This window comes from Centruroides vittatus, unplaced genomic scaffold, assembly GCF_030686945.1.
Source record: "Centruroides vittatus isolate TY-2023 unplaced genomic scaffold, ASM3068694v2 scaffold_3293, whole genome shotgun sequence".
NCBI classification, from domain to species: Eukaryota; Metazoa; Arthropoda; class Arachnida; order Scorpiones; family Buthidae; genus Centruroides; species Centruroides vittatus.
In genome coordinates this window covers 108,906-134,117 of record NW_027122702.1, presented here as the reverse complement: position 1 = coordinate 134,117, position 25,212 = coordinate 108,906, and the positions used below count along the sequence as shown (strand labels likewise).

Sequence of the window (25,212 nt, the reverse complement as noted above, 5' to 3'; positions counted from 1 at the left end):
TATCTTAGCAACAGGGTTTATACAACACAAAATAATAATCATATCCATCACTCGAGGCTGTCCTCAGGGATCTAGATCTGGTCCTGGTCTCTGGAACATAGCCTATAACTCTATTCTGCACTTAAATGACACCCTGCCTCCTGGCTGCTGTAGGGCTATGCAGATGACACAATTATCCTAGCTTTATGCAGGAACAGTAAATGCTTACAGGACATATTCAACAATATTCTCAATAACATTCACCAGTGGACTACGGAGTATTAAACATAGGCAATCCATTAACATTTAAATGTGAAAGCATGATAGTTGGTAGGAACATGCCACTCATCAGGAAGCTTACCCTTCAAATAGGTGCTCACAGGATAAAGCAAACAACAGAAATTAAATATTTAGGCGTTATTCTTGACAAGTGACTTAACTTCACACCCCACATCAAATATATCACAGACAAAGCTAAAAAGACAGTCAACGCTGTCATTAGTATTGCTAGGAACACATGGGCCCTAATGCTACTAATCTTATTTACAAGGGTGCAATTTAGTTAGCACTCCTCTATGCTGTACTGGTCTGGGGCCACGTGGCTGCCAAAGTCCATAACCACAAAAAACTGTTATCTGTTCAAAGGATTGTAGCTCTCTGCATTTGTAAGGCTTATAGGACTGCACCCACTACTGCCCTTTTGGTAATGTTGGGATTGACCCCTATCGACTTAGAAATTAAATGCATTATTTGGCAGGAAAATCTTGTCGCCTTACCCTGGCGAGATTATAGTGACTCTGATGTCGACAAAATGATTAGAGTAGGTAAGATTCCTCCAGTTTGATCTTGATTGATGATATCAAAAATTCAGCATAAACAAAAATACCCTCCTGACTTACGATTACCACCCCTCCCATTAGCTTGTCCCTGATGTTTACTTTGAAGATCCAGGTGATCGTCCCATGTTTAGGATTTACACTGATGGTTCCAAGATGGGTGATGATGTGGGTGCCGCTTTTGTAGTTTATTCCAAGTTAGGCCGCGATCTTCAACGCTTGCTTCCATTTAGGTACACACTGCTCAATAGCACAGGCAGAAACTTTAGCTATTTATATGAGCTTAATTCACGTTAGGCATAGGAAAGACAAAAAGACACTACTTACACTATCCCATTTATTCTGACGGTAGGGTAGATTTACACGGGATTGCAAAGTCTGATAGCTGCTTAAAACTCATCCATCTCATACACCACATTCTCAGACACTTAGACAACATTAGAATAGATTTCCAATGGGTCTTGGGTCATGTGGAGGTTCTTGGCAATGAGACCACTGACTGTCTTGCCAAACAAGCTGCAAAGTCTTCAGTCACTAGTACTTTCAGTTACATTCCTACCTCGTACATCAATCATGTCAAGAAGCAAATCTTCATTCTTTGGCAAGACAGCTGGGACCATGACACCACTGGTAGGCTCACGTACACTTTCATTTCCAAGGTTGACACTACTGCAATTATTTGCCACTTTTACCCTAGTAACACCCTCACTCAGCTACATACAGGACACGGCAACTTTAAGCAATACTTACATAGATTTAACCTTGGGGACAATCCACAATGCAATTGTCGTATTCAGGAAAACCAAACACCACTTCACTTAGTTTTTCACTGCAATAGGTACAATCACATCAGGGATAGTTTAATGAGAATTCTTCTCATTAAACTATTTCCTTCCAAGAATACACTGCTATTCTTGAAGGGTACAACTGGCCTTGCAATCCGCACAACTCATTCACATATGTACAATGTTCCATCATCTACTCACATTTATATCCCTTACTGGGGCTCTTGAGAGCACTCACTCCAGGGGCTTGGATGGCAATTAGCTTTTCATTTCTTTGTTTCAACTGTCATCATTTAGCTGCCTTTTAACTTGTATTTTAATTATTTTTTTTTGTCTAAATTCGGTTAGTCCTAATTGTTAGTTAGATTAGGGACTCTTAGCTTGGTTTCCAATTAGGATATGATAATTAGGTTAAATTAGATTAGGGTTTGTTAGCTTTAGTCCTCTGGTTAGGTTCGTCCTAGGTTATGGTAGGTTAGTTTAGTTAGCGTGTAGTTAATGTTTAAAAATAAAACAAAATAAAAATAATAATAATTAAGTAAAAAGTTTACTTTTTAACAATTCATTCAGAATTGTTTGAATCATGTTCATGTAAAAAGACCAAGCTAAATATTCCATTATTTAATTTTTTCATTTAGTTATTTTCATTGAAAGGCTGGTAATTCATGATGGTGTTATTCTAAACTGTTTAAATTGACTGTAGAATATTTCAAAATTACTGGCTGTGTTTAAAAAAATTTTTTTAATTTCCATAGAATAAAAACATGTGTTATATGATGATTTCAATAATTTTTTTAGGCTTCGGCAAAAAAAGAAAATGTGGCTGAACAAATTCATGCTATGAAAGATATTGAAGTTATGAAATCATTAGAAGGAAACAGTTCTGATGGAACAAGTGCTGAAGCACAATGTATGTCTTTCAGTCCAAAAAAAGATCGTGAAAATTCTAACAAGCATTTCTTAACAGATGGAAGGAAAGAAAAATCACTCGGATTAATGAGCCTGAAATTTCTCATGTTGTTCCTTACTACTGCAGTAAGTATAAAAATTATAATGAACATTTTTTTGTAGTATGTTATTTAATGAAACTTTTCTTTAGCCAAAGGTTTTAAATTTGGATTTGGCAGCTAAAGTATTGATTGGAAATTCTAATTCAGAAATTCTAAATGGAGACGAATCAATAAAATTTAAAAGTAAGTTTTTGCTGTAAATTTTCTTTAATAACGTCTTAGCATATCTTTAAACAAAATGTTTATAAGTGAAATATTATGAAATTAGCTAAATATTATCTATATATATATATATATATAGAAATAGAAAGTTCCAGAATTTTTCTGTATATATATTAATTTATACCCTCTATAAAGTTCAAAATGCCTGATTTGGCAGTAATAAGAAATTAATTACAAATAGTTTATTGCAAAATTGCACTTGCGCACTATAAATGTAACTTTAAGAATATGAATGAGGCACCCATTTTTGGTTTAAAAAAACTGAATTAGATCACTAGCCTTCAAACAATGTTGCACACTTTTAAGTATTGAAAGAAAATAAATTTTTATTGAAAACTGAATTCTGTTGTATAAAAGAAACCAAAGGCTTAATTGCCTTCAGAATTCTATACATTGCTTTAAGTTTTAATCCATTAAACTAAAATAGAAAGTAAAAGCATTTTCATCTTTGTGCAATTTACCAACATCAGAGAGATTTTCCATTTTCTTCTTGAGACATAGTTTCTCAGCAAAGAATAGTCATCTCCTTGTTTGCTGAGAAATTGTTTTTTTTTAAACTTTATTGTTTTCTGCCCATTTAGACTTGTAATGTTTTCCAAGTATGGTAACAACATTTCTGTTTGAGGGTCTAATACAACTCCTACACTGATTTCTGAAGATTTTACTATTTACCAAAATTCCCTCTTATGCAGGCCAATATCCACTTGATAATTTTGCTAATTCTGTGTCATAGTACCTGTTACATCTTTTTTGACTAATTGTTCTCATAAATGGCTGGAATTCAAAGTGTGTATCCCATGAGCCAGATCCCAAGCAGTTCCACATATAGCAATCTTCCAGTGACATACCTTTACATCTGTCCCCATTTTGAAGACTGTTGCGTTGTTTTAGGAAAACTGTTTGTAATCAGCTGGATTTAAGATCATCAACATGCATAAAACTGTTTTCTCAATATGATCAAAATGCAATCAAGTAAAATCAAAGAATGTTCCATGATTGAAAATGTAAGGGTGATACTTTTATAATGGGAGAAGCTCTTTGCAATTCAACATTGGTGTAAATAATGAGCTTTGTGTAGACCACATTTGTAATACATTTTGGAACTATAACTAGCTTTTGTTAGTTATTTTAAGGGAAAATAACATGATTTGGCACTGAATAGAATGCTTAAAATAAATATTTCAAAGAGCACTAACATTTGGTGTCAAAATCACTTGAAGCTATATCCAAAAGCTATCTGCCTCAAATTTCAAAGTTTGAGGCAAATAGCTTTTGGAATTGGATGTATCATAAATATGATTAAATTAAAATTTTTCAAAATATTTTATCACAACAATAAAGCAGAGTTTAAATCTAATAATAATGAGCAATAGAAATTAAATTTAAGCTAAATAAAGAATTTTTTGAGTTAGTTTACAAGATAAAAGTATATGGAGATCAAAAAGTAAAAAGGTAATGCCTCCTCAGTCACCACAATTTTATTAATGAACAGATCAGTGAAAGTAACATATATTAGCCTGAATGAAGTCTCCACTACACAAAGTTACTTCTTAACATAGTTGCCATTACTTTCAATATATTTATGCCATCATTGAACCCAAGTATCAAATCCAGTTTGGGAAAGTTCTGGTGTTTGTTTTCTTACCCATGACTTTACAGCTGATTTAATTTCTTCCAAGTCTTCAAATCTGTAATCTTGTACATTTTCCTTTGTTGGTTCAAACAGGTAGAAATCTGAAGGTGTCAAATTAGACTGTACAGTGGATGAGAGATCCTGGACCACCTCATTTTGGCAGTTGTCTTGGTTGTGAATAATGACTTGTGGTCTTGTGATGGAGCTGTAAGGAATCTATCTATCCTTTCTGATGACCTCCTTCAGCTTCTTGAATACAGTAATATAGGTTTCACTGTTGATTGTGTGTTGTCAATCCATAAACTTAAATGAGAATAATGCCTTGCTTGTCTGAAAACAATGTTGTCATCATGTCATGATGATGATATCACTGATCTGGCAGATTTGAATTTTTTATGACCCAGAGAACCACTATGGTGCCATTACTTGGATTGAACCATACTCTGAGTCACACTGGTGTGCCCATATCTCATTCTCAGTAACCACATTTTTGAAGAAGTCCTGTCTCCTTTTCAAACATTTAAGAAGTTTTTGCACATCTCTACATGCATCCTCCAATTGTCAACCGTTAGCTGCTTGAGAATCCACTTAGCACAAAATTTTTGATAATCTAAGTCAGAAATGATTGTTTGTGCAGAACAATGAACATTTAATGCATCAGCAACATCCTGGATTATAATGTATCTGTCTCCTTGAATCAAGTAGCACATTGCTGGCTCTCATCTGTGACTGATGTTGACAGCCAGTTCTCATCTTACCTGCAATTTCAGTTTCTTTTTGAAAATGTCCATTACAGCATCTCTAAACACTCTTCATCCAAGTATGGATTTCCTTACCTGCACAACCCTGTTTGGTCAGAAACTTGATGACTACTATTTGTTTTAGCTTTGTATCCATGGTTGTAATTGTTCAGTCTGAAAAACAAAAGACACCTCTTTAATATGGTTCATGGATATTCATAGTAACTCTAATCAAAAAGTAGACATGGAGACATTAGTTTTTGATACCCCTTGTGTCTAGTAATATATGTATCGACTTCACTTAATGTTTTACGTAAGATAAAAACTATTAAAAAATAATGACCTTTTATATTGTAAGTAAAGTGTTATCAATATAATAGTTCATATTTTTATTTGTAAGAAATGAAGAATCATGTTAAAAGTTAATTTTGACTTTTTTCATTATAATAATCTAGTAGAATATATGAAACCTTTCAAACTTTTTGATTTTAATAGAAAAGTTATTAAATTCTGAGAGAGAGAACAAATGTAAATATTAAAAAAAATTGTTTTTTTATAAAACTATTTTACTTTACTTGTTTTTTCAACTCTATATATATATAAAATCATTTTTTTGATTTGGTAATATTCAAATTACAAAGTTAATTTTTATTTAACCTAAATATTTGAATATAAAAATTATAAAAATAAAAGATGTTTTTAAAGCTTGATTGTGATGGAAGTTCCAATGTCTGTATACACATTTATGTCCACTTATACATTAATATCTTGAATTGATATTAATGTATAAGTATTTTACTTATTACATGAGAAATTAAGTATTATTGATATACAGTAGAGACTCGTTAATCAGAATCGCCGGTAATCGGAACGATTTTCAGTCGGACTGTGTCGTGCTGAATCAAACGTTTTTGATACTAGATTTACTTCTAAAGTATAATTTTTATGTTTTTATATTCTTCAATATATTTATTTTGTTTGTACAAAATGCAGAAATAATTTTTAACGATACGATAGCGTCGATTATTATTATAAAAATTTTCGTTAGGCTTAAAATCGACGAAAATTCAACACGAAGCGACACGCAACGGAGAAAAATTTGAACATCGGACAGGTTAATATATTTATTCGTACATAATCGGTAATCGGAACAAATCACTAATCTGAACAACCCCAGTCCCCAATTGATTCCGATTTTCGGTTCTCTACTGTATTCAATAACACTTAAATTATGAATCAATGCATAATGCAACTTAAGATTTAAATTATTTCTTATTTCTCTTAGGTTACTAATGATAGATATTTGTAATCTTTTATTATAGCAAAAGTTAGAAGACTCTACGATATTGCAAATATTTTATCAAGTCTTGGACTTATTCAAAAAGTTTACGTTACTGAATTAAGGGGAAGAAAACCTGCATTTCAGTACATTGGTCCAGATTTGAAGGATTTTGAAGAGGATGGTACTGTATGATTTATTTGAACCCTTTTACTACAACATGGTCAGTTGTAATTTACCCTTCAAAACACCAATCCAAACTGTAGTCACTCAAGATCACTCTATGTATTTTATTTTAAGAATTCATTAAAAATTGAATTTTTATCATAATCACATATATTTGTTACTTTATATAGTTTTCGGCATGATAGTGTCTAATCATTTGGAGTAAAAATTACAGAAAATTTTTTAATTATGACCTAAATTTTTGATGATATAAATTATTTTACCTTGTTCTTGTTATTGTTTTTTGGCACTAAGCCAGCATGGAAGAATATCGTTTTGTACATTCCGATATAAGATTTATGCATATTTATATATTTTTTCATGAACAATATCACTTTATATGAAACAGTCCATATATACTAGTCTTTTGTCTTTCTTTGATAAACTGTCTTAGGTTAGTAGGACATTTTATTTTAGGCAGTAAGTGGAAAATACTGAAACTATAGAACAATAAAACACCCTACACAAAGAAACTTGATTAGTGAATGTGCTTTATTTGTTTGAGAAAATAAAATAAAACTATAACAAAAATAAAAATAAGTAACTAAATATATACAGGGTGGGCCAGCGAAAACGAAACGGCAGAGTGTTCGTGTTCGTCCAAGCAAAGCGCTCAGACAGGTCGATCTTTTGCTCGAGGGGACATCTTTTGCAATAAAGTTTTTGCGATTCTGAATATTAACTAAACAAACATTTTTTTCGAAATAAATGTTTGTTTAGTTAATACAAAATAAATGAGTTTTTAAAATTTTTTGTTGTCTGTTGTATTTAGAATCGCAAAAACTTTATTGCAAAAGATGTCCCCTCGAGCAAAAGATCGACCTGTCCGAGCGCTTTGCTTGGACGAACACGAACACTCTGCCGTTTCGTTTTCGCTGGCCCACCCTGTATATATAACTTACGGGCAGTGAGCATCAATAAAATATTACCAAATGCAAGTAAAATGACAAAGAATTTTTGATTAAAATTAAACATTTTTCAAAATGACAAAATACCAGCATTTTGATGATTCAGCTGAAGCCAAACTGTTGATATATGGTCACTTTGTAGTAAAAGGGTTAAATGTTTAATTTAATATATTTGATTTTATAAGAAACATGTTTATATAAAGTTTTACTAAAAACTAAAGTTTATTGATGATGACGATTGTCAAAATACAATAATTTCATTTTAAATTGTTTTGAGAATTCTATCATTTTAAAGTGGTATTCAACTTCATAGTCAAGTCAGTTTAGATAAGAAAAGGTCATTTCTGCAGAAAAATTTTAAGCAAGCTGAATTTTTGTACATCATTAAATTTAGTCAAATTAAATACTAAAAGGAACTTTATTTAGTCATACTAAATACTAAGTAAAATTCAAAAGTTCCCAGCATTCTGCAATACACTTTATATTTTAGTGCTAAAGAGGTGCTTACAGCAGGTTTAAAATGAGTTTTTTGTAGATATCTCTGTTGCTATTGATTTTACAGCAATGAAGGTGATATACAAAACTTCAAGGTGAGAAAATTCTCTACAAAAATGGTCCCTATCAATTTTTTGATACAAGCAATAGTTTTTATGATAATTCAGCATGAACTTTTTTTTATCTGATCCCAATATTTCAGGCTCAATATTCACATTGAGATTTGGAAAATGAAAAAAACAATTTCTGGTTAATAAGAATGCAAAATTTTATTTATATCTGTTTCACTCTGGTAGCTCTCAAGTTCACAATGTGACAATGCCCATCAATCCATTGTTGTCATTTAGGCAGTAAGTGATGATCAGTGCCATAAAAAGATCAAAAGACCTCTGTGATTTTTTAAAATATGAGTTAGTTCTATATCCTGCATTGCTCTTTGATGAACTGGGGAATGCGAAAAACAAAGAAGTCATCTTTCTTCAGCAGCTTCAAGCCACTAGTAGTACAACCGGATTTCGAAAGTGCAACTTATGTCCTTGATGCGGGATTTCTTTTGCATTGTGTTGTGTGGCATCAAAATGAAACTTTCAGATCAATGTGTGCACAATATGTTAAGTACATGCAAAAACATTTTGGTGTGAACACTATCATTTTTTAATGAATATACAGTAGAGAGTTGTTTATCCGAATCAATTGGGGACTGGGGTTGTCCGGATAACTGATTATGTACGAAAAAATATATTAACCTGTCCAATGTTGAAATTTTTCTCCATTGCGTGCCGCTTCGTGTTGAATTTTCGTCAATTTTAAGCCTAATGAAAATTTTTTTATAATAATAATCGAGGCTAAATAATTTAAAAATTATTTCTTTATTTTGTACAAACAAAATAAATATATTGAAAAATATAAAAATTATACTTTAGAAGTAAATCTAGTATCAAAAAAGTTTGATTCAGCACAACACAGTCCGACTGGAAAGTGTTCGGATAACCGGTGTTCGGATAAATGACTCTCTACAGTAGTAAGAGAGGCACAAGTGTAAAAGCCATGAAACAACTTTGTCAATCCTCCAAATTGTCTTCTACAGATATTCTATTTGATGAAATGATGAATAATAGTGAGTCAAAAGAAATTTCTTTCCAGTATCATCAACAAATGCAGATTAATTTCAATAGTAACTGAAAAGTTCAAGGCTGCTAATTTAACTGTCAAACAAGCTCAAGATAATGCTGTCTTGATTATTGAAACTGTGCTTGAAAATCAAACTACCTGTAAGCACCTTTTTAGCACTGTAAAACATTAAGTGCAGTGCAGAATGCTGGGAACTTTTGACATTTTATTTAATATGACTAAATAAAGCAATACACACAAATTTGGTTTGCTTAAAATTTTTTTTGCAGAAAAAACCTGAAGTGATTTGGACTATTGGAGATAACAGGAATTTAAATATTTCCTATAGTGAACTTTAGAAATTTAAAATGTTGGCTTAGTGAAATGATGATTATTGTGGAAGACATTTTGTTTTTTTATTTTTTATTTATCTTTTCTTTGGCATGAAACTTATACAAATATAGTATTTATTTGATTAGAAAAATCATAAATTATTTTTTTACACAGCATTAACATAGAATGGTAGTATTCAACTCATTGATTGCAGAGCAATTGCTAGTTGATAATGTATTTGAATTTTTATATGCCAAACTATGATACAATAAATTAGAAATTGTTCACTTTTATAATAAAAGTTAATGATTATATTTGCCAAAATATTGCTGATTTTAGCTTCGTATTATCTGTAATTGTGGTTAAATTATTAACATTAATAATTTAATAATTTATACTTTTAATACACCATAACATTGATATTGATAATTTGACACCATATTGATAATTTTCATTTTTAAAAATTGAAAAAAAAATTGTCATGTTTTTTGAGATTGGGGTGAAAGTGGTGAGGTGGAGCCAGGGCCTCTCCCTAAACATCATTAAAATGCATTGTCTTCAGACTTAGGTATGTCCTCAGTTTGTCTTCTATCTTAATTAGAAATGGATGAAATTTCAGTTGCAAGATTTGAGGACATGATACAAAGAAAATTAGTGTTTAAAATAAGGTTGAATGCCACTGACATGGAACTCTTAATTTCTGCATATGACAAGATTTGGTTACTAAATTGTTATTTTGAAATAATTCATCTTATTAAATGAGACTAGCATATATCCTCACTGTATATATAATAGTTACTTTATTAATATAATTTATCTTTAAACTGTATTAAAGCATATTTTCATTGTGAAATTTATACATTATCCTAATAGAAGACCTTTTTCTCTACTTTTTCAGGTATAGAATGTGAGAATTTTTTGTCACTGCAGTCATTTATGAATGAAAATAGTTTATCAAGTTCTGTTCAAAGTGAGTAAACATTGAACATAATAAATGTGTTTGTAGAACTGTTGATTGTGATTCTTGATTTGTATTTTGTGTATTGAAATAAAAATAATTGTCCATAAGCTTTAGATTAATTACTTTTAAGTATTGAGCTACATGATCAATAAATTTTACATTTTTTCATAACTGAGAATTGTAGAAACAGAATTGAAGTTATACAAAGTTTTTATATTGTTATTGACTGATGCTTCATGAACATGGGATGAAACTTAGTATTTGATTAAATTCTTCAAAAACCATAATTATTAAGAGACTGAAAAGTATCGGTTTCATTTATAATATCAGAAAAGTGTGATGACAGATCTTACTATCTTTTGACTTAACATTCCAAATAATTGCAAATTTTATTAAATATTTAAAAAAATTTTTTACAGAATATTATCTGTTTTATTATTTAAGAAGTCGATAGATTAATTGCAATTTTTTAATTGTAAAATGTTGAATTTAGTTAAAATATAATTTTTACAATGTAAAATAATAGAAATGAAATTTAAAACTAGCTATATATATATTGTTACATTTCTATTTTTTTAAAAGCTTGGTTTTAATTTTTATATTTCTGTTTATAAATGAAGACATCTTTGCAACATAACTTTATGTGATCATCAGACACTTCTCTTATAATTTAAGAAGCAACAATTTGTCATGTAGCTTGAATTAATGCTACATTGACTTTTTCAGTAGGATGATAGAAATTTCAGTAGAAAATGTATTATACATTGTAAATAAAATTAGAAATACAGTCTATACATTATACAATTAAATGTTAACAAGATCTGTTTATTATGAAAACTTTTCTTTTAGATATAAGCCTTAATAATAATACTTTTTTAAATCAAATTCAAGATTGCCCAGATTTTCAAATATACATGTAAATTAGCATTTTAAGTAGTTTAAATGCTGAATACACTTTAACTTCAGGTATTCTAAGTTCAAGCCATTATTTTTCAAGGAGTGTAAGAATACTTACATTCAAAATATAATTTGCAGAATTATATTTTAAACAAAAGATATGATCGTAATTTTAAAATTAAAAAGTTAAGAATTTTGAATGAATGTTAGAACATAAACAACAAAGTTCTTGTTGAAAAGGTTAATATCCATTTTTATGACAGCCAAATCTGGACTTTGGATGCTTCATTGTAATTAAATAAAAACTCTGAACCAAATTTTATTACTTTTCCTGAATATGAACTTAATACTGAGTTTAAGGAAGATAATAGTGGTTAATAAATTGTAATTTAATGACAAGTTAATCAGTTAACTGAATAGCAGAAAGATGATTGTTTAAACCTTCATTACAATTATTTATTTACATAACTAAAGTCTATTTTGGAATTTATTTATATATAATAATTGTAGTATAAACAGTTTATTAATCAGGATATTATTAATATTCAGTTCTAATTATTTTTGTTTAATGTGACATTAAAAGTGGTGCTACCATCTTGAAATTTTACTAAAATGTTGCAAGGGGCTATAGATTTAATTTCTTTTCTGAGCCAATTTTCTCTTTCAGATGTTTCAAAATTATTGATCAATTACTTCTAATCTATTAAATTTATTAGAAAACTGTCTTTTTATTGCTAAATTAAATAAGCAAACTGCATATATTATATATGGTAAAAATAACCCTGTTTACCTGTTTGATTGATTGACATTATACCTACATGATAAACAAATAACTATAGAGAATCAATTATTCATAATCTATATTATTTCCTCAAAATGTAGGACAATATAAAGTAATTTAGAATAATTACCATGTTAAATAAACAGTCAATACCTTAAAACTAAATTTATATATATTATATTACTGTACCAAAATTAATTAATTGATGACATTGGTTGTTGTTTAATAGTGAATTATAGCCTGCTTTTATTTATTCTTCTTAGCAGACAAAACCAATGCATGACCTGATACAATGACTATTATTTACATCATTGCATTAGGTCATGCATTGGTTCTGTCTTCTATTTCAGAAGAATAAAGGAATCACTAACAGAGCATTTCTCTTCATTGAGACTTAAGAAATAATACATTATACAGTCATTTAACTAACATTAAAATATAGTATTAATGCTGTGAGGAGTTAGGTAGGTTTAAATCTGCTCTTGGCTCTCATGTTTTTCATAAATGACATCATTATCTCTTTTTAATGCTGGCTGATCAATTTGAATTGGTTTGTTTGAAAAGATTATAGTGATTTTTAAGAGAAATAAAAAAAAAACTGTTTTAAAACTAAAAATATACTTTTATTCTATTATGTATGTGTCATTGTTTTAAATGACAAGTTCTCATCTACGAAGGAGAATCTACCCTTTTCATCTACCTTTCTACCTATCTACCCTTTTCATAGAATTTCCCAGTTTTTCCTACAAAAAACTGTTCCATATGGTTTTTGCAAGCTTCCAAAGAATCAAAGTTTTTATCATAAAGGGAATTCTGCAGAAAATGGAACAAACAGTAGTCTGATGAGGCAAGGTCGAGTGAGTATGCGGTGGGTGGGATAAAACATCCCAGCCTAGTTCCAATAATTTTTAGCTTGTTTATAAGGATGTGTGTGGTCTGGCATTATCTTGATGGAAATGCACTGCCTTTTCTATTGGCCAGTTCTGGATGTTGTTCTTTAATTGCCATGTTCAGTTTATCCAGTTGGAAACAATACTTAGAATCAATTGTTTGATTCTGTGGAAGCAGCTTGTAGAACAGGATTTCTTTTCAATCCCACCAGATGGTAAGCATGACCACCTTTAGATGTAGACTGGCCTTTGGAGTTTTTAATGATGGTTCATTTTTTTACCCCATAATTGTTTTCAGTTGATGATGATATAAATGATCCATTTTTCATCACCTGTCACTAAATGCTCCAGAAAAGGATCATTTTCATTTTGTTTTCAAGAGAATCACAAATGGAGATGCGATCCATTAAGTTGTGAGGTCTACAAATTTCGTACGATTCGTGTATTCGAGCTTCTTTAGATGTTGAAATACAGGACTGTTTGATGACTTCACTATGTCTGCAATCTCTCAAGTTGTGTAATGAGGGTTTTCATCCAATAATGCTTTGATCTGGTCCTCTTCAATAACAGGAGGTCTTCCTGAGCAGGGAGCATCTTTAAGGCTGAAATTACTTGCTTTAAATTTAGCAAACCACTTTCAAACAGTTGATTTTGCTTCAGCACTCCCATCATAAACATCACATATTTCTTTTGCTGTTTGTACAGCATTTTTGCCTTTATGATAGAAGAAAAGAAACAAGTGTTGAAAATGTACTTTGTTTACATCCATTTTCACAACAAGACAAATTAAACGATATTTGAATAATCTTAATGGTGTTTTTGTAAAGGATGCGTCTCAAGGTCATTTTTTGTAATATTCATTGGTTTATACAATTCTAATAATTTTCATGTCTGTCTCAACTGTCAGCTATCAAAAATCACTATGAACTTTTTGATCAACCCAATATAATTGTGTTTGCCTGTAAATTCTAGTGTGCTGGTACAGTATCTTAAAATTAAATTAGTAACTTAGTTATCTGTTTTATATTAATATTTTTATATCCAGTTTTGACAAGCAAATCAATAAGATCACTAAAATAATAATTTAGATTCTCCTAGAATAATATTTACATTCAAATATTTTGACAATTACAATTGATAAGAATGTACAGGAGCTTTCAAAAGAATGCTACTTTTTTTTAACATAATAATTTACAAAAACTATAAAATATTGACCAATTTTATATTTATAAATAGAAAGTGAGATGAAAAATGAATTTTTTTTAAATAACAGATGATTCAGAAAATTCCCATGCCAGTACTTCAAAAAGAGAAGCAAAATCAAAACTTGCACGACATGCTTCTCTTCAAGATATCTGTGAAGTTGCAGAGCTTGAACGAGTGAAAATGTTTTCAGATGAAAACAAATCTTCATTTAATATAGCTTCGACTTTTGGTATACAGTCAGCAATTAAATTAGAATTTTAAGAAAAACTGAAAGTAAGTTTTATTTACTTTGTTTTACATTGTTTTGGTTTTGTTTTTACTTTGATTCCATCACAAAATTGTGGCAATTATATGAATTTGAGTTTTCTACACACACATTCTAAACTCAAATTTAAGGGGGGAAAAAATCGAAATGAAGAAACATTTTGAAATAATGTCAGGAGTATTGCAGATATTTTATTAAAATATAAATTAGTACATGTTTAAAAACATTTACTGTAATTATTTTATATTTCTGAATAATTGTTTTGCATTATCTTTAATGTGATGATCTCATTTAAAAGCACATTGATAGACTTCAAGAGTACAAAACAATTAAAATATTTATATATTTGTATGATCTGCTACTTGTGACAAATTTTCAATTTTGTTACTGTCAGTTCCTTTGTTTCAATGATGTCAGTGTCATCAATGATCATTATCAATCATCAATGTTTGTAAGATACTGTACAAGATACTTGAACAATTTGTAATTAGATGTTTATAAATAGTGTGACTCATTATAAAATTTAAAAAAATTGTAATTAGTTTCAGTGTATCATTCAAATTATAGCATGTTATTTTATAAAACTCAAATTGAGAAAAATTATGAAATATTAAAATCTTAAATTTTTGCAAAATAATTTAAGATTTTAACATAGGCATTTAAATTTATTTTTGAAACATTATTTTATGATGATTTTTTTGTGTTTTGTATATCTATAACTATATTCAGTCCATTTTTGATATAATGGTTCCCAATTATATAAGATTACACTTGGAATAAAACTAGCTTTGAAGTCCATGCTGTACAATACAGAATATTCTAAGAATTCAAACACGCTTATTTTTGTAAAGAGAACAGGCCTTTTGATTCAATATTAAGATCAAACTTTCTCTTTAGAACATTATATTGAGGATGGACTGTAATCATTTCAGTTGTTATAAACACTGCAAATCTAGAATGTCTATTTTTGTAATTTTGAGAAGTATAATCAAATGAATTTCATTTATAAAAGTTAAGATTGAGAAGTGATATTAGTAAAAATAATAAATTTACTGAATCGTTTCTAAAATTCTGATAGTTCTAAAATGAACATTTTAAAATTGAAACTTTTTTTTTTTTTTTGTACTGAAGTTTGAAAAGTTATAAATATAATGTAACAAAAAGTAGGAATAATTTGTAATTTGATGAAATGTCCAGCTTCCTTTGTTTATTGTAACTTTTCTTTACATTTATGTTGTTCTTTATTGAATGTTATGTTGTAAAATCTTATTTTGTATGTTTGTATTAAAACTTCCTATGTCTCCTTTATGTTAATAAAGCTGTTTTGTGTAGTCAAGATGTGTGTCTGTGCTTGTTCCTAATAATTTTTATCATATCCAATGCAGTATCTAAAAATTTTTTAGGTCACAAATGCATTTGAGGAATAAGAAATTTTTGGATTATTGAATTAATTTCAAATGCAACTGTTAAATAGCAAAGCAGTGGAATAAATTACTAGTAATGTTACTAATTGAAACTACTGCTTAGGTATTATGTAACTGAACATAAGCCTATCCAATGTAATGAAATGCTAAGAACATACTATTAATCTAAATACATGATCTCATGTAGTAACTATTCATCAGAATTAAAACAAATTATATGCAAAACTTTAAAATTTGGTTGAGAAATTAGACAAAATTTATCAGTGGTTTTTCTAGAAAATTTAAGAATTGTTTAATAATTAGTGTGAGAATAAATAAATCACTTATTGGCAATAAGATTGAAAGTCACAAAAGATATTTAAATTACAGTTAATAAGTGATCTCAGACAATTATGTTATAGTAATCTTTGTGAAAAGTAGAAAAACTTCACACAATTGTTACATGTATTTGCCAGAATGAAGTTAGAGGAATTTGAATCCAAAAAAAAATGTATATACTGTATATAAACTTTAATTTTATCAGAATAAGGTGTGTAAAACAGGAGGAGTGAAGATTATTCAGGCTGTGAAGTTACATCCTAAGGACTACCTATATATATTTAAATTGAATATTTATTTATAATCTTTAAGTGCAAATGCTATCAAAAAATAGTTATAACAACAAACACTTTGTATAAAATAAAATGAATTTAGCTTAACTTATTTAGCAACTCCAAATGAAAATTAGTCCTTACAAAAATGTGTTATTTTTGTAATAAATGAGAAAGTATAGTAATATAATGTGATGCTCTGATCCTGGTGAAGTAATCCTTAAGAGTAAACATAACTATGTATTAATAGTTTTCTGTTTTATCAGGTGTAAAGTTAAGGTGTGTATGAGAGAGAGATGCAAGAGAAGTTTGAAATTTTTCTTTGATTTCAAAATCTTAAACATTTATAAATTTTTATTCTTTAAATTAGTTTCTTTTTAAAACAGTTTTTCCTTTTCAGGTATTTTTTCCAGCAAGGGACAAGCCTGAAATATCAAACAAGATATTAAAAATATATTTTTCTTGGAAGGATATCATTTGTCAAGTGCATATTTTTGGTGGAATATTTTCTTCATATGAAATTAAAAATTATACCAAACTGGACAGTTAATTTCGTTAGTGAGAAAATGAATTTAAACCAAAATATTCATGGTCAAACGTTTCTAATTTAAAAAAATAAATCATGATGCATGATTTAAAATGAAAAAATAAATAATTCTAATGAATTAAAGAATATAGACTACTAAATAGTATATTACAAATATTTTTACTTGTTGTTGGTTTATTTAATATTATAGGTGTTTACAGTTAGTATGAAAAGAGAAATAATAAAGTTTTGAATGTTTAAGTCAACAATTTTGTTTTCTGTCTTTGAATGCATTTACTATAAATTGATTTTTATATTCCTGTATATATTATTATATAAATAATAATTTTTTTCCCTGTGTAGTGCTCATTCATTTTATTTTACATAGAATTGTGAAAGAACAAAATGTTTGATCAGTAAAGTTTTAGGTGAGAGTAAGTAATTTTTTCCTGAACTTTATTCTAATTTCTGCACTTTTTTTCGAACCGAATATCCTTAGTTTCCGTTCTACGTTTGGTTAAAGTGCTGCACTTCCGAATGTCTCGCACTCAATCATTTTTTCTTTATCTGAAAACAAAGTTAAGCGGAGAGACGACCTACGCTTTCAGCTAAACATTTCTATCTAACCAATTACTACATCACGCCTACGTCATTATGTCGATAGCGATTGGACAAAATCCTATGACGTTTTTTCGCCTTTTTGATTTCTGTCAAGTTGAAGAAAATGTTATAAATGAAAGGTGTTTGGAAATTGACAGCGCCGGTCGATTGCACGCTCTCCTATCAACCACTGGTAAGTTTCTATCAGACATTTGTGATAATCCTTCATTTTTTAATTTGACAATTATTTAAAATCGATAAATTTTACGGGGGATCTTGAAGTATTGCCACGAAAAAGTTATCTTTACTTTATCACTCGTTAATTTATGTACAGGACAGTATATTGTGTGTGAATATGACTACAGTATAATATATAACATGTAAAATTGAATTAAACTGTAAATTTACTATGATGAATTGAAAGTAAGTATAAGAATTGTATTTTTAATGTTGAGGAATATATTACATTACGTTGAAAGTGAGTTTTATCATGAAATTTACGTCAATACTAAATTAATTTTCTAGCATAATTTTAATATGTAATAAAGAAATTATTTTAAATGGCGAATGTATAAAGTCCATTCTACTTAAAAATTCTAAACGAAAAGTCCTTGGCTTTGGTGGGGACAAATTGAAATTCTTGGATTCGTGTGTAGTCATTAACGAATAAACTAACCGGTAACATGTAACTTTGAAAGAGAATAAATGTTAAAAAAATCGATAAGTTTAATCATAAATCCAATCAGAATTTATTTAATCTTACATAAAATAGTCTAAGATATTATTTATCTACTTAAGACTACTTTTCTGGGAGACTCAAACGAATATATTAGGATATAATCTGATATTTTGCTTTTTAAACGTTTTCTATTTGTAATTAAACGGAAATTGTAATAAATATTTAGAATTAAATCTACACGGTGCCGTTGAAAGCTTTGTGTTTGGGAGGAGTCCGGGATAAGCGGGTCCCTTTTGCTCTATTTTGTGTTAACAAATGAAATACGTAGATTTGTCTCTCTATTAATAAATTGTAGTCTAAAAGATTATTTTTTGTTAGGAAAAAATAGCGGTTATTCCCTCTATAAACTAATATTAAATATCTATTTTCTCCTCATTCAGAGAAACTTCCTCAAGCTCCCTTCTCTCCACGACCCTGTGGGGACGTCGAGAGGAATGGTTTCTCTGCTACAATTTTAAAGTTATAACGTATGATTTGTTAACCTAATGGGGAAAATCTCAGTTCTAGAATATAGATTTACACTAAATTATTTAATGTTAACATTCTCTTTCCTGTTACCTCATTCAATAATTAATAAAGACTATAATAATTAAGCTCATATGTCTGTCCTTAAGTCCTCAAAAAATTCCCGAATATTTATTATTGACGACACACTCCTAGCTTATGTAATTAAATGTAAAGCTTTTTCTAATAAATATATTATTTTATACAGTTCGAACGTTGATCTTTATTAACTATTAAGTTTATAACCAATTTGTACCTGGTATTTTAAAATGACATACTTTAAACTGGAATACAAATTTTAAGTCGAAATTTAGATTACAAACTGAATACTAAATTAGTTTGGTCCAGATTTGATTAACAAGTAAGACTCGAGTGTAAATTTGTCAATCATCAGAATAAATTTAACAACTTTTTTTTAAATTTCATTGTTTTCACATAAATCGAGAAATTAAACTGATATAGTGTAAATCGAAACCGCACTTCTTACAGTAAAATCACTTTCATACGTAGGTTTAGTCTAGTGATTACGACTAAAGACGGGAATATTCGAATGTACGAATTGAGAACTATTCCTTTTGATTAGCGGATCTATAACCTTAAGTAATTCTCAGTTCATCTGAACTCTATTTCCATTCACTTATCCCGTACATGTCATTTTAGATGATGATACACAAAATATTTTAGCGCGCAGTCTATCCAGTAACCACACCTCTCTTCAATTTTGAAAAGGTGGCAACGCTGTCTCGAACAGGTGGTACCCATTTTTTTTAAATTCGTTTTGTGTCAGCCTGTTAAATGTATCACTGTGGCAAGTTATGTGTTCGCCGATAGTGAGCAGGATACCTTACAAATAAGTTAAAAATCGTACACGACTACGTTGGTCCGTTCCAAAGTTATACCAAACCGAACAGTGGCGGGCTCGATAGAGGCGCCACGTCACGGCCGTTTATTTATATAAGAAAAATAATACAAAGGTTACATAATACAAATCATTGTTACACGCACAGGTAATGACAGGAAAGAAATTTAACACAGCCATTATTTATTAAGTTTATAAGGTTGCTTCCTCTTTTTTGGGTTTTCAATTTCTTGAGTTGTCATATTAAATAATTAAAATAGAAATTATAAAATTGTAAACTGAAACTGTCACATTCGCTTTACAATAGGTTTGTTCCAACACAAGTCCCTGACAGACCTAATATCTGCAAGTTAGAATTTTAAAAGTACAGTACATTTTGTCACTCTTAGCCTAGGAGATAAGTTTGGGTGGGGGTGTGAAGTTAGTCTTTAATCGTTAAAATACTCGCAAATATTTTTTATAAATGTATTCCGTTTCATCATAATTTCACCGTTTCTACGAAAACCGGACAAATTAGTAATTAATCCGGATCGTGAATTTAAAAACCGGCTTGGTGGCAACTAGTTAAAAACCGGCTTGGTGGCAACACTAGATATAAAAATGTACTTTTTCTCTGATTTAAATAGCATAGAATAACATTTTGGGAAAATGGCGGCCAATCTGCCATCACGGACCATACTTCGAAAACCACTACTATAATTAGTCATTAACTTTAACATCTGTAATTGTTAACGTTTTGTTGGGATGTTCCCTTGTCACCTAACCTTAGTTTCTTGGAACCGTTACCCTTGTTGGCGATTTTAGGCTACTTACTACCTAAAAAGGAAATCTTAATTTTTGCTTAATTCAGGTTAGATAGGTCTTCGGATTGTAATAGAATTTAATAAAGAAAAAATCGGTTTCGAAGTTTTCCGTTTTAGATAGATAGGTTTTACTGTATTTCTCACTGAATCGAATTAATAGATACTTCAAATGCTAAACAGTTCTCCACAGTAACAGCAAAATCAATGACGCGACCTTTGATAAAGGTAACTACTGGAAGAGTTAATCCGAAATATAAAAGTTGCTATTTTCAGCACTATTTTTTCATTTATTCTACGAAAATTTATTATTGCGCCTTGTAGTATGTAAGCTCTTTTCACCGTTTCTGATGTATTGTTTCCATTCAGGTTTAGAAATTAGCATGACAACGACAGAATCGATTGGATAAATACGCTAATCTCTTATTTTCGATGGAAAAGCTTAGTTTGCGCTTAATTTACATAAAAGTGGCATTTTAATTAACTGACAGTTTTCTCCTACTTAAGCGATTTAAGATATCCAAGACCCAAGCGATTCTTCGAAGTCTTTGCATATTCTATTTTGAATCCTGTTAAACGTGACGTGTATTTTTGATTAAATCTAATTTCTACAATACGTTCCAGTACACGTGTTGAAAATATTCCAGTCTTGGATGTTTTTAACATGCTCACAGCTTTAACTTCAATAATTTTGAATATATACGTTTAAATATCAAGGTGTAATTAATGTAGAAATTTTTAAATAATTGTAATTATTGATACTATTAATAGTTTTGAGTATGCACAAAAAACTGAAAGGTTTGAACGAATGTGGACCATGATTTTTCGAATCTTATACAAAAAAGCATTTAGTAATTTGTATATTTTCTATTCCAAATATTTGAAATAATATATCTAAAATGTTCCTGTCTACCGAATAATTTGGTTTTATGTAAGGACTATTATTGAATGTTATATTTTGGCCATTCATTTGGATATATATTTGAATAAATAAGCCAGGGGCATATCTGAGATGGTAATTATGATGCTGCAAACACCACCTTAATACCAAAGCACCTAGTTTTATTACTTTAGAATAAAAATAAATATAATGAAGCATATCGTGAAATACGTCAAATTATGGAGCACAGACTGAACATAAATACGAATAATTCTAAATGACTGCAATTTTGATCATTTTTGGTGAAAATAAAAAATGTATTGACCGTGATGAGTATGAGTATAAATCATACTATAATTTTCATAGTCTAATTGATGATTTTGAATTGATAGATGAAAAATGAATAATTTGTAATGAAGCTATCATATAAGTATTTTAAAAGGCTAATAAAGAATGATGTAGAAAAAAGGATGATAAAGGTATTTCTAAGGTAATGGATGGGCATGTGCCTTGGTACCACTCCAAATCTGCCTTGAGCAGCGCACACATTCTCAAAATCTTTAATATGTCATTGAAATAAACTTTCAATAATTTTTTTTCTTCATTATTACGTATCTTTGTGTAATTTTGTGAACGATATATAACGGGTGGGCAAGCAAGAGTTCAGTGGGAGCCGAAATGTAGGTTTTGCAAAATGCATGGGAGCCGCAGTTCTGTACTGTCGTGGCGGATAGTATGGTAAGGCGCGCGATTTTATTATATAATATAAATATAATATAATAAACAAATATCGAATTTTTTTAATAAACATATTTTCACAAAATTATAAAAATAAAATTGTTAATTTCTGTTTTTTATTATTATTTTAACACTTTTAGCAAGATCCGCATGTAACTCAAAAAGAGCCGCATTTGCCCATGTCTGATACGAGATGTGATGTCACAATTCATTTTTCGTTTGATATATTAATTACGGCTGACCCTCATTATTCGCGGATTTAAACAATCGCGAATCGAAACTTTCGGAAAAAAAATTAAGAAAGTTTTAAAATGCAAACTTTAAATTTGCTTGTATTTTAAATGAAAGCAATTTGGAAGTTTGAAATAAAATGTTCCATTGTTGCTGACGAGTACTCTGCATGCTTACGATTGTTATATTTTTACTGAACATGTACGGATCTTTTCCTTGTCATTATTTCCTAAACAATAGAATAAAATAATTATTAAATATTTGCCTAACATTTACGTTACATTAAGTATTATAAGTGACCTAGAGATTATTTAAAATGTACGAGAGAGAGTGCATACGTTCTATGCAAATCTGCGCCATTTTATATAAGGGACTTCAGCATCCGCGGATACTGAGGGACGCAATTAACAAATTTTAACAATTTACAAAATCATTTCGTCTGAGAGAAAATAAAATTAAAATATTAAAGTTCTCTTTTTTATTTTTTAGACATTCTATCCTAACATATTTTCAAATGGAAAATAGAGAGTGGATAGTTTTGATCTGGTGGTTTATGTGGTTATTTCAGTGCACCATTCCGGCCGATGTTCAACAAGAATATAAAACCGCCTTATTTGAAACAAGGTAATATTTTTGAAAATTTCTTGACTTTGATAAAATAAACCAAATTCCAATTAAATATAAACATTTCTAATTTTATAAATTTATTAAGATTAAATTGTACGGTTTCCTTTAAATGATTTCGAAGGTCCTTGAAAATAATCTGTATTGTTTTAATTAAACGATAGAAGCTTCGAAGAATGGAAAAATCACTGGCACGACGAGAAGTATCGAAGATGCTATCATCAAATACCTAGCCATATCAAACTGGCTTGCGAAAAAGATATTTATAGAGTAGAGAAAAAGAATCCGATACTTCGAGCTTTCGAGAAACCAGGTAAATCTTAGAAGTTTCCTTATCCTATCTTTATCGTAAACTAACGTCACTTGTGTAATCGTTACAGACCAATATCTACCCATAGATTTAGTATACGGTTTTGGCACGAAGAAGAGAAGTAGGAGGCAGAAACAGAAACGTCAGGCCAGTGGTATTATAGAAGAATGTTGCGAAAAACCCATGGGTTGTTCTTGGGAAGAATACGCGGAATATTGCCCGGGTCACAATCGAAGAAGAGATGATAATCGCTTCTTAACCGATAATTAAAGGCCTTAAACGTTTCTGTTTCCATCGTGTTTACCAAAGATGCAGAATAAGTCGTCTATTATGGCTGTAACATTTGTGTAAACGACCTTCCTAAAAAAAACTAGACGGGTTTTGTCTTATCAAAATCGCTTGCAATTTGAGAATAAAATGTTTTAATTCGATTGATAGTTCAAATTTTCTATTAAATGTTGAAATGTTTATGGAACTTTTTCCAGAAAAATAATTTTTCGCGACTCGTCTAATTTTAGTGTTCTAATATTTGTTCATAAATATTTCACATAAAAAGTTGACTGTATTTCCTTCCCCATAACACCATGAAGAAGATTGCTTGCTAGCAGGGGAGACTGATGTGATACGTAGTGAATATATATTCATGTAAGGTCGCCGACTTCCAGGGGAAAATAGTTAATCACGCGTCAGGAAAACCTAGGGTCGAAATCGTATGTGGGTGGTGGCGGTAGGAGACAAAGATGACAAGTGTCTTACACAAAACCGTTTATTCTAACTACTAAGTTAACTTACATATTATTGAGGTACAACACGATCTAGATCGTTAGGGCAATGTAGGTATGGTGACGTTGGGAACGTTCCGGGCTTTCTAGGTCGTTTTCGGAGAGACAGTCTTCTTGTGGCGCTGATGAATGAAGGGATGTGGTCCCGTTGTAGAGGAGGAGGAGTTCTGTCGGCCTCTGTAGACGGCAACCCCTTTTCCTGGATCTTCCGACAGTCTTGACTGGTGCAGACTCGACTGGAGAGGAACCGCCTGTCTGTAGGAGAACCGCCGCACTTCTTCCAAGAATGACCGGAGGAGGATCGATCTCTCTGTCTGGAGGAGAACCGCCTTTCAACCCTGAGATCCGGGGGTTTTATAAGATTTTCCCGAAACCCGAGACCGATCCGGGTCGAGAGGGGCTGACGGAGCCTTTGAAGTTCGCGCTCGTATTTCACGCCGTTATGGCTCCAAACAATCTGCCATATGTTCTGGCGGCTAATTTCCCCCCTTTGTTTCTCACTCCCGACACTTGTTTGCGAGCACCTGGAGAAAGCTCCTCTCTTGGTTGACACCCCCTCGGTCGTTCGTCATCGAGTCGCGTTTGTTTTAGGATAAGTTTTAAGAAAGTTTCTTTCGTGTCTGGTCTGCATGACCAACACGCGTTCCTTACCCGAGTTGACTCTCGAAATATACGACTTTGGAACTTGATAATTATTCATCACTTCTACGCGTTTTTGCGACCCTTACATTCATGAATGCAAGTGCTTGCATTATTAAAATTAATCTAGGAATAACAAATAAATATAAGAGTATCAATGGAATGTATAATACATAAAATAGAGATTTATTGTAGAAGTAATGTTTGCGAAAGGAATTTGCACTGATCACAAAATTCATAGCGTTATTTAAGTAAGAAATAACAATTAACCGATAAACATACTATAAATTTTGGCATATAAAGCGACTTCAAGAATTTTTACTCAAAACTCCTATTTATGTTACGCCTGTTGTAAAATTTACTCAAACTGAAATGTGGGTACTGTAGTAAAGTCACATGATTTTCATCGAG

At 30.3% G+C, this 25,212-nt stretch overlaps 2 protein-coding genes across 7 annotated transcripts in view; both read left to right on the top strand.

Moving 5' to 3' along the window:
• LOC136988324 (transcription factor E2F7-like) overlaps positions 1-17,364 on the top strand; it is a 52,390-nt gene extending 35,026 nt beyond the window's left edge. For 4 of the 5 annotated variants that reach the window (XM_067286202.1, XM_067286199.1, XM_067286200.1 and 1 more), the window contains 6 exons: positions 2,399-2,635; positions 2,700-2,793; positions 6,528-6,668; positions 10,454-10,525; positions 14,358-14,563; positions 16,970-17,364. In XM_067286202.1, the coding sequence (XP_067142303.1) occupies positions 2,399-2,635; positions 2,700-2,793; positions 6,528-6,668; positions 10,454-10,525; positions 14,358-14,551 (738 nt within the window). In that variant the 3' untranslated portion in view covers positions 14,552-14,563; positions 16,970-17,364. The remainder of the gene's footprint in view (positions 1-2,398; positions 2,636-2,699; positions 2,794-6,527; positions 6,669-10,453; positions 10,526-14,357; positions 14,564-16,969) is intronic. The other variant, XM_067286203.1, reaches the window with a different exon arrangement.
• A 136-nt stretch (positions 17,365-17,500) lies between these two features.
• LOC136988325 (probable insulin-like peptide 7) lies at positions 17,501-23,812 on the top strand. Of its 2 annotated transcripts, none has more exons than XM_067286204.1 (4): positions 17,501-17,888; positions 23,015-23,070; positions 23,235-23,383; positions 23,451-23,812. In XM_067286204.1, the coding sequence occupies exons 1-4, from the start codon at positions 17,829-17,831 to the stop codon at positions 23,648-23,650; spliced, it is 465 nt and encodes a 154-aa protein (XP_067142305.1). In that variant the 5' UTR covers positions 17,501-17,828; the 3' UTR covers positions 23,651-23,812. The 2 variants fall into 2 exon arrangements, with proteins under 2 accessions (XP_067142305.1, XP_067142306.1); XM_067286205.1 differs by having other exon boundaries at positions 22,936-23,070.
• The last annotated feature ends 1,400 nt before the right edge of the window (positions 23,813-25,212 follow it).

What these genes read in the sequence shown, in the direction of transcription:
- LOC136988325 (XM_067286204.1), top strand. Translation starts at nt 17,829, where the DNA reads ATGAAAGGTGTTTGGAAATTGACAGCGCCGGTCGATTGCACGCTCTCC. An exon ending in CGCTCTCCTATCAACCACTG is followed by an intron (nt 17,889 to 23,014) that starts GTAAGTTTCTAT and finishes TGGTTATTTCAG; the next exon opens with TGCACCATTCCGGCCGATGT. An exon ending in TCGAGCTTTCGAGAAACCAG is followed by an intron (nt 23,384 to 23,450) that starts GTAAATCTTAGA and finishes TAATCGTTACAG; the next exon opens with ACCAATATCTACCCATAGAT.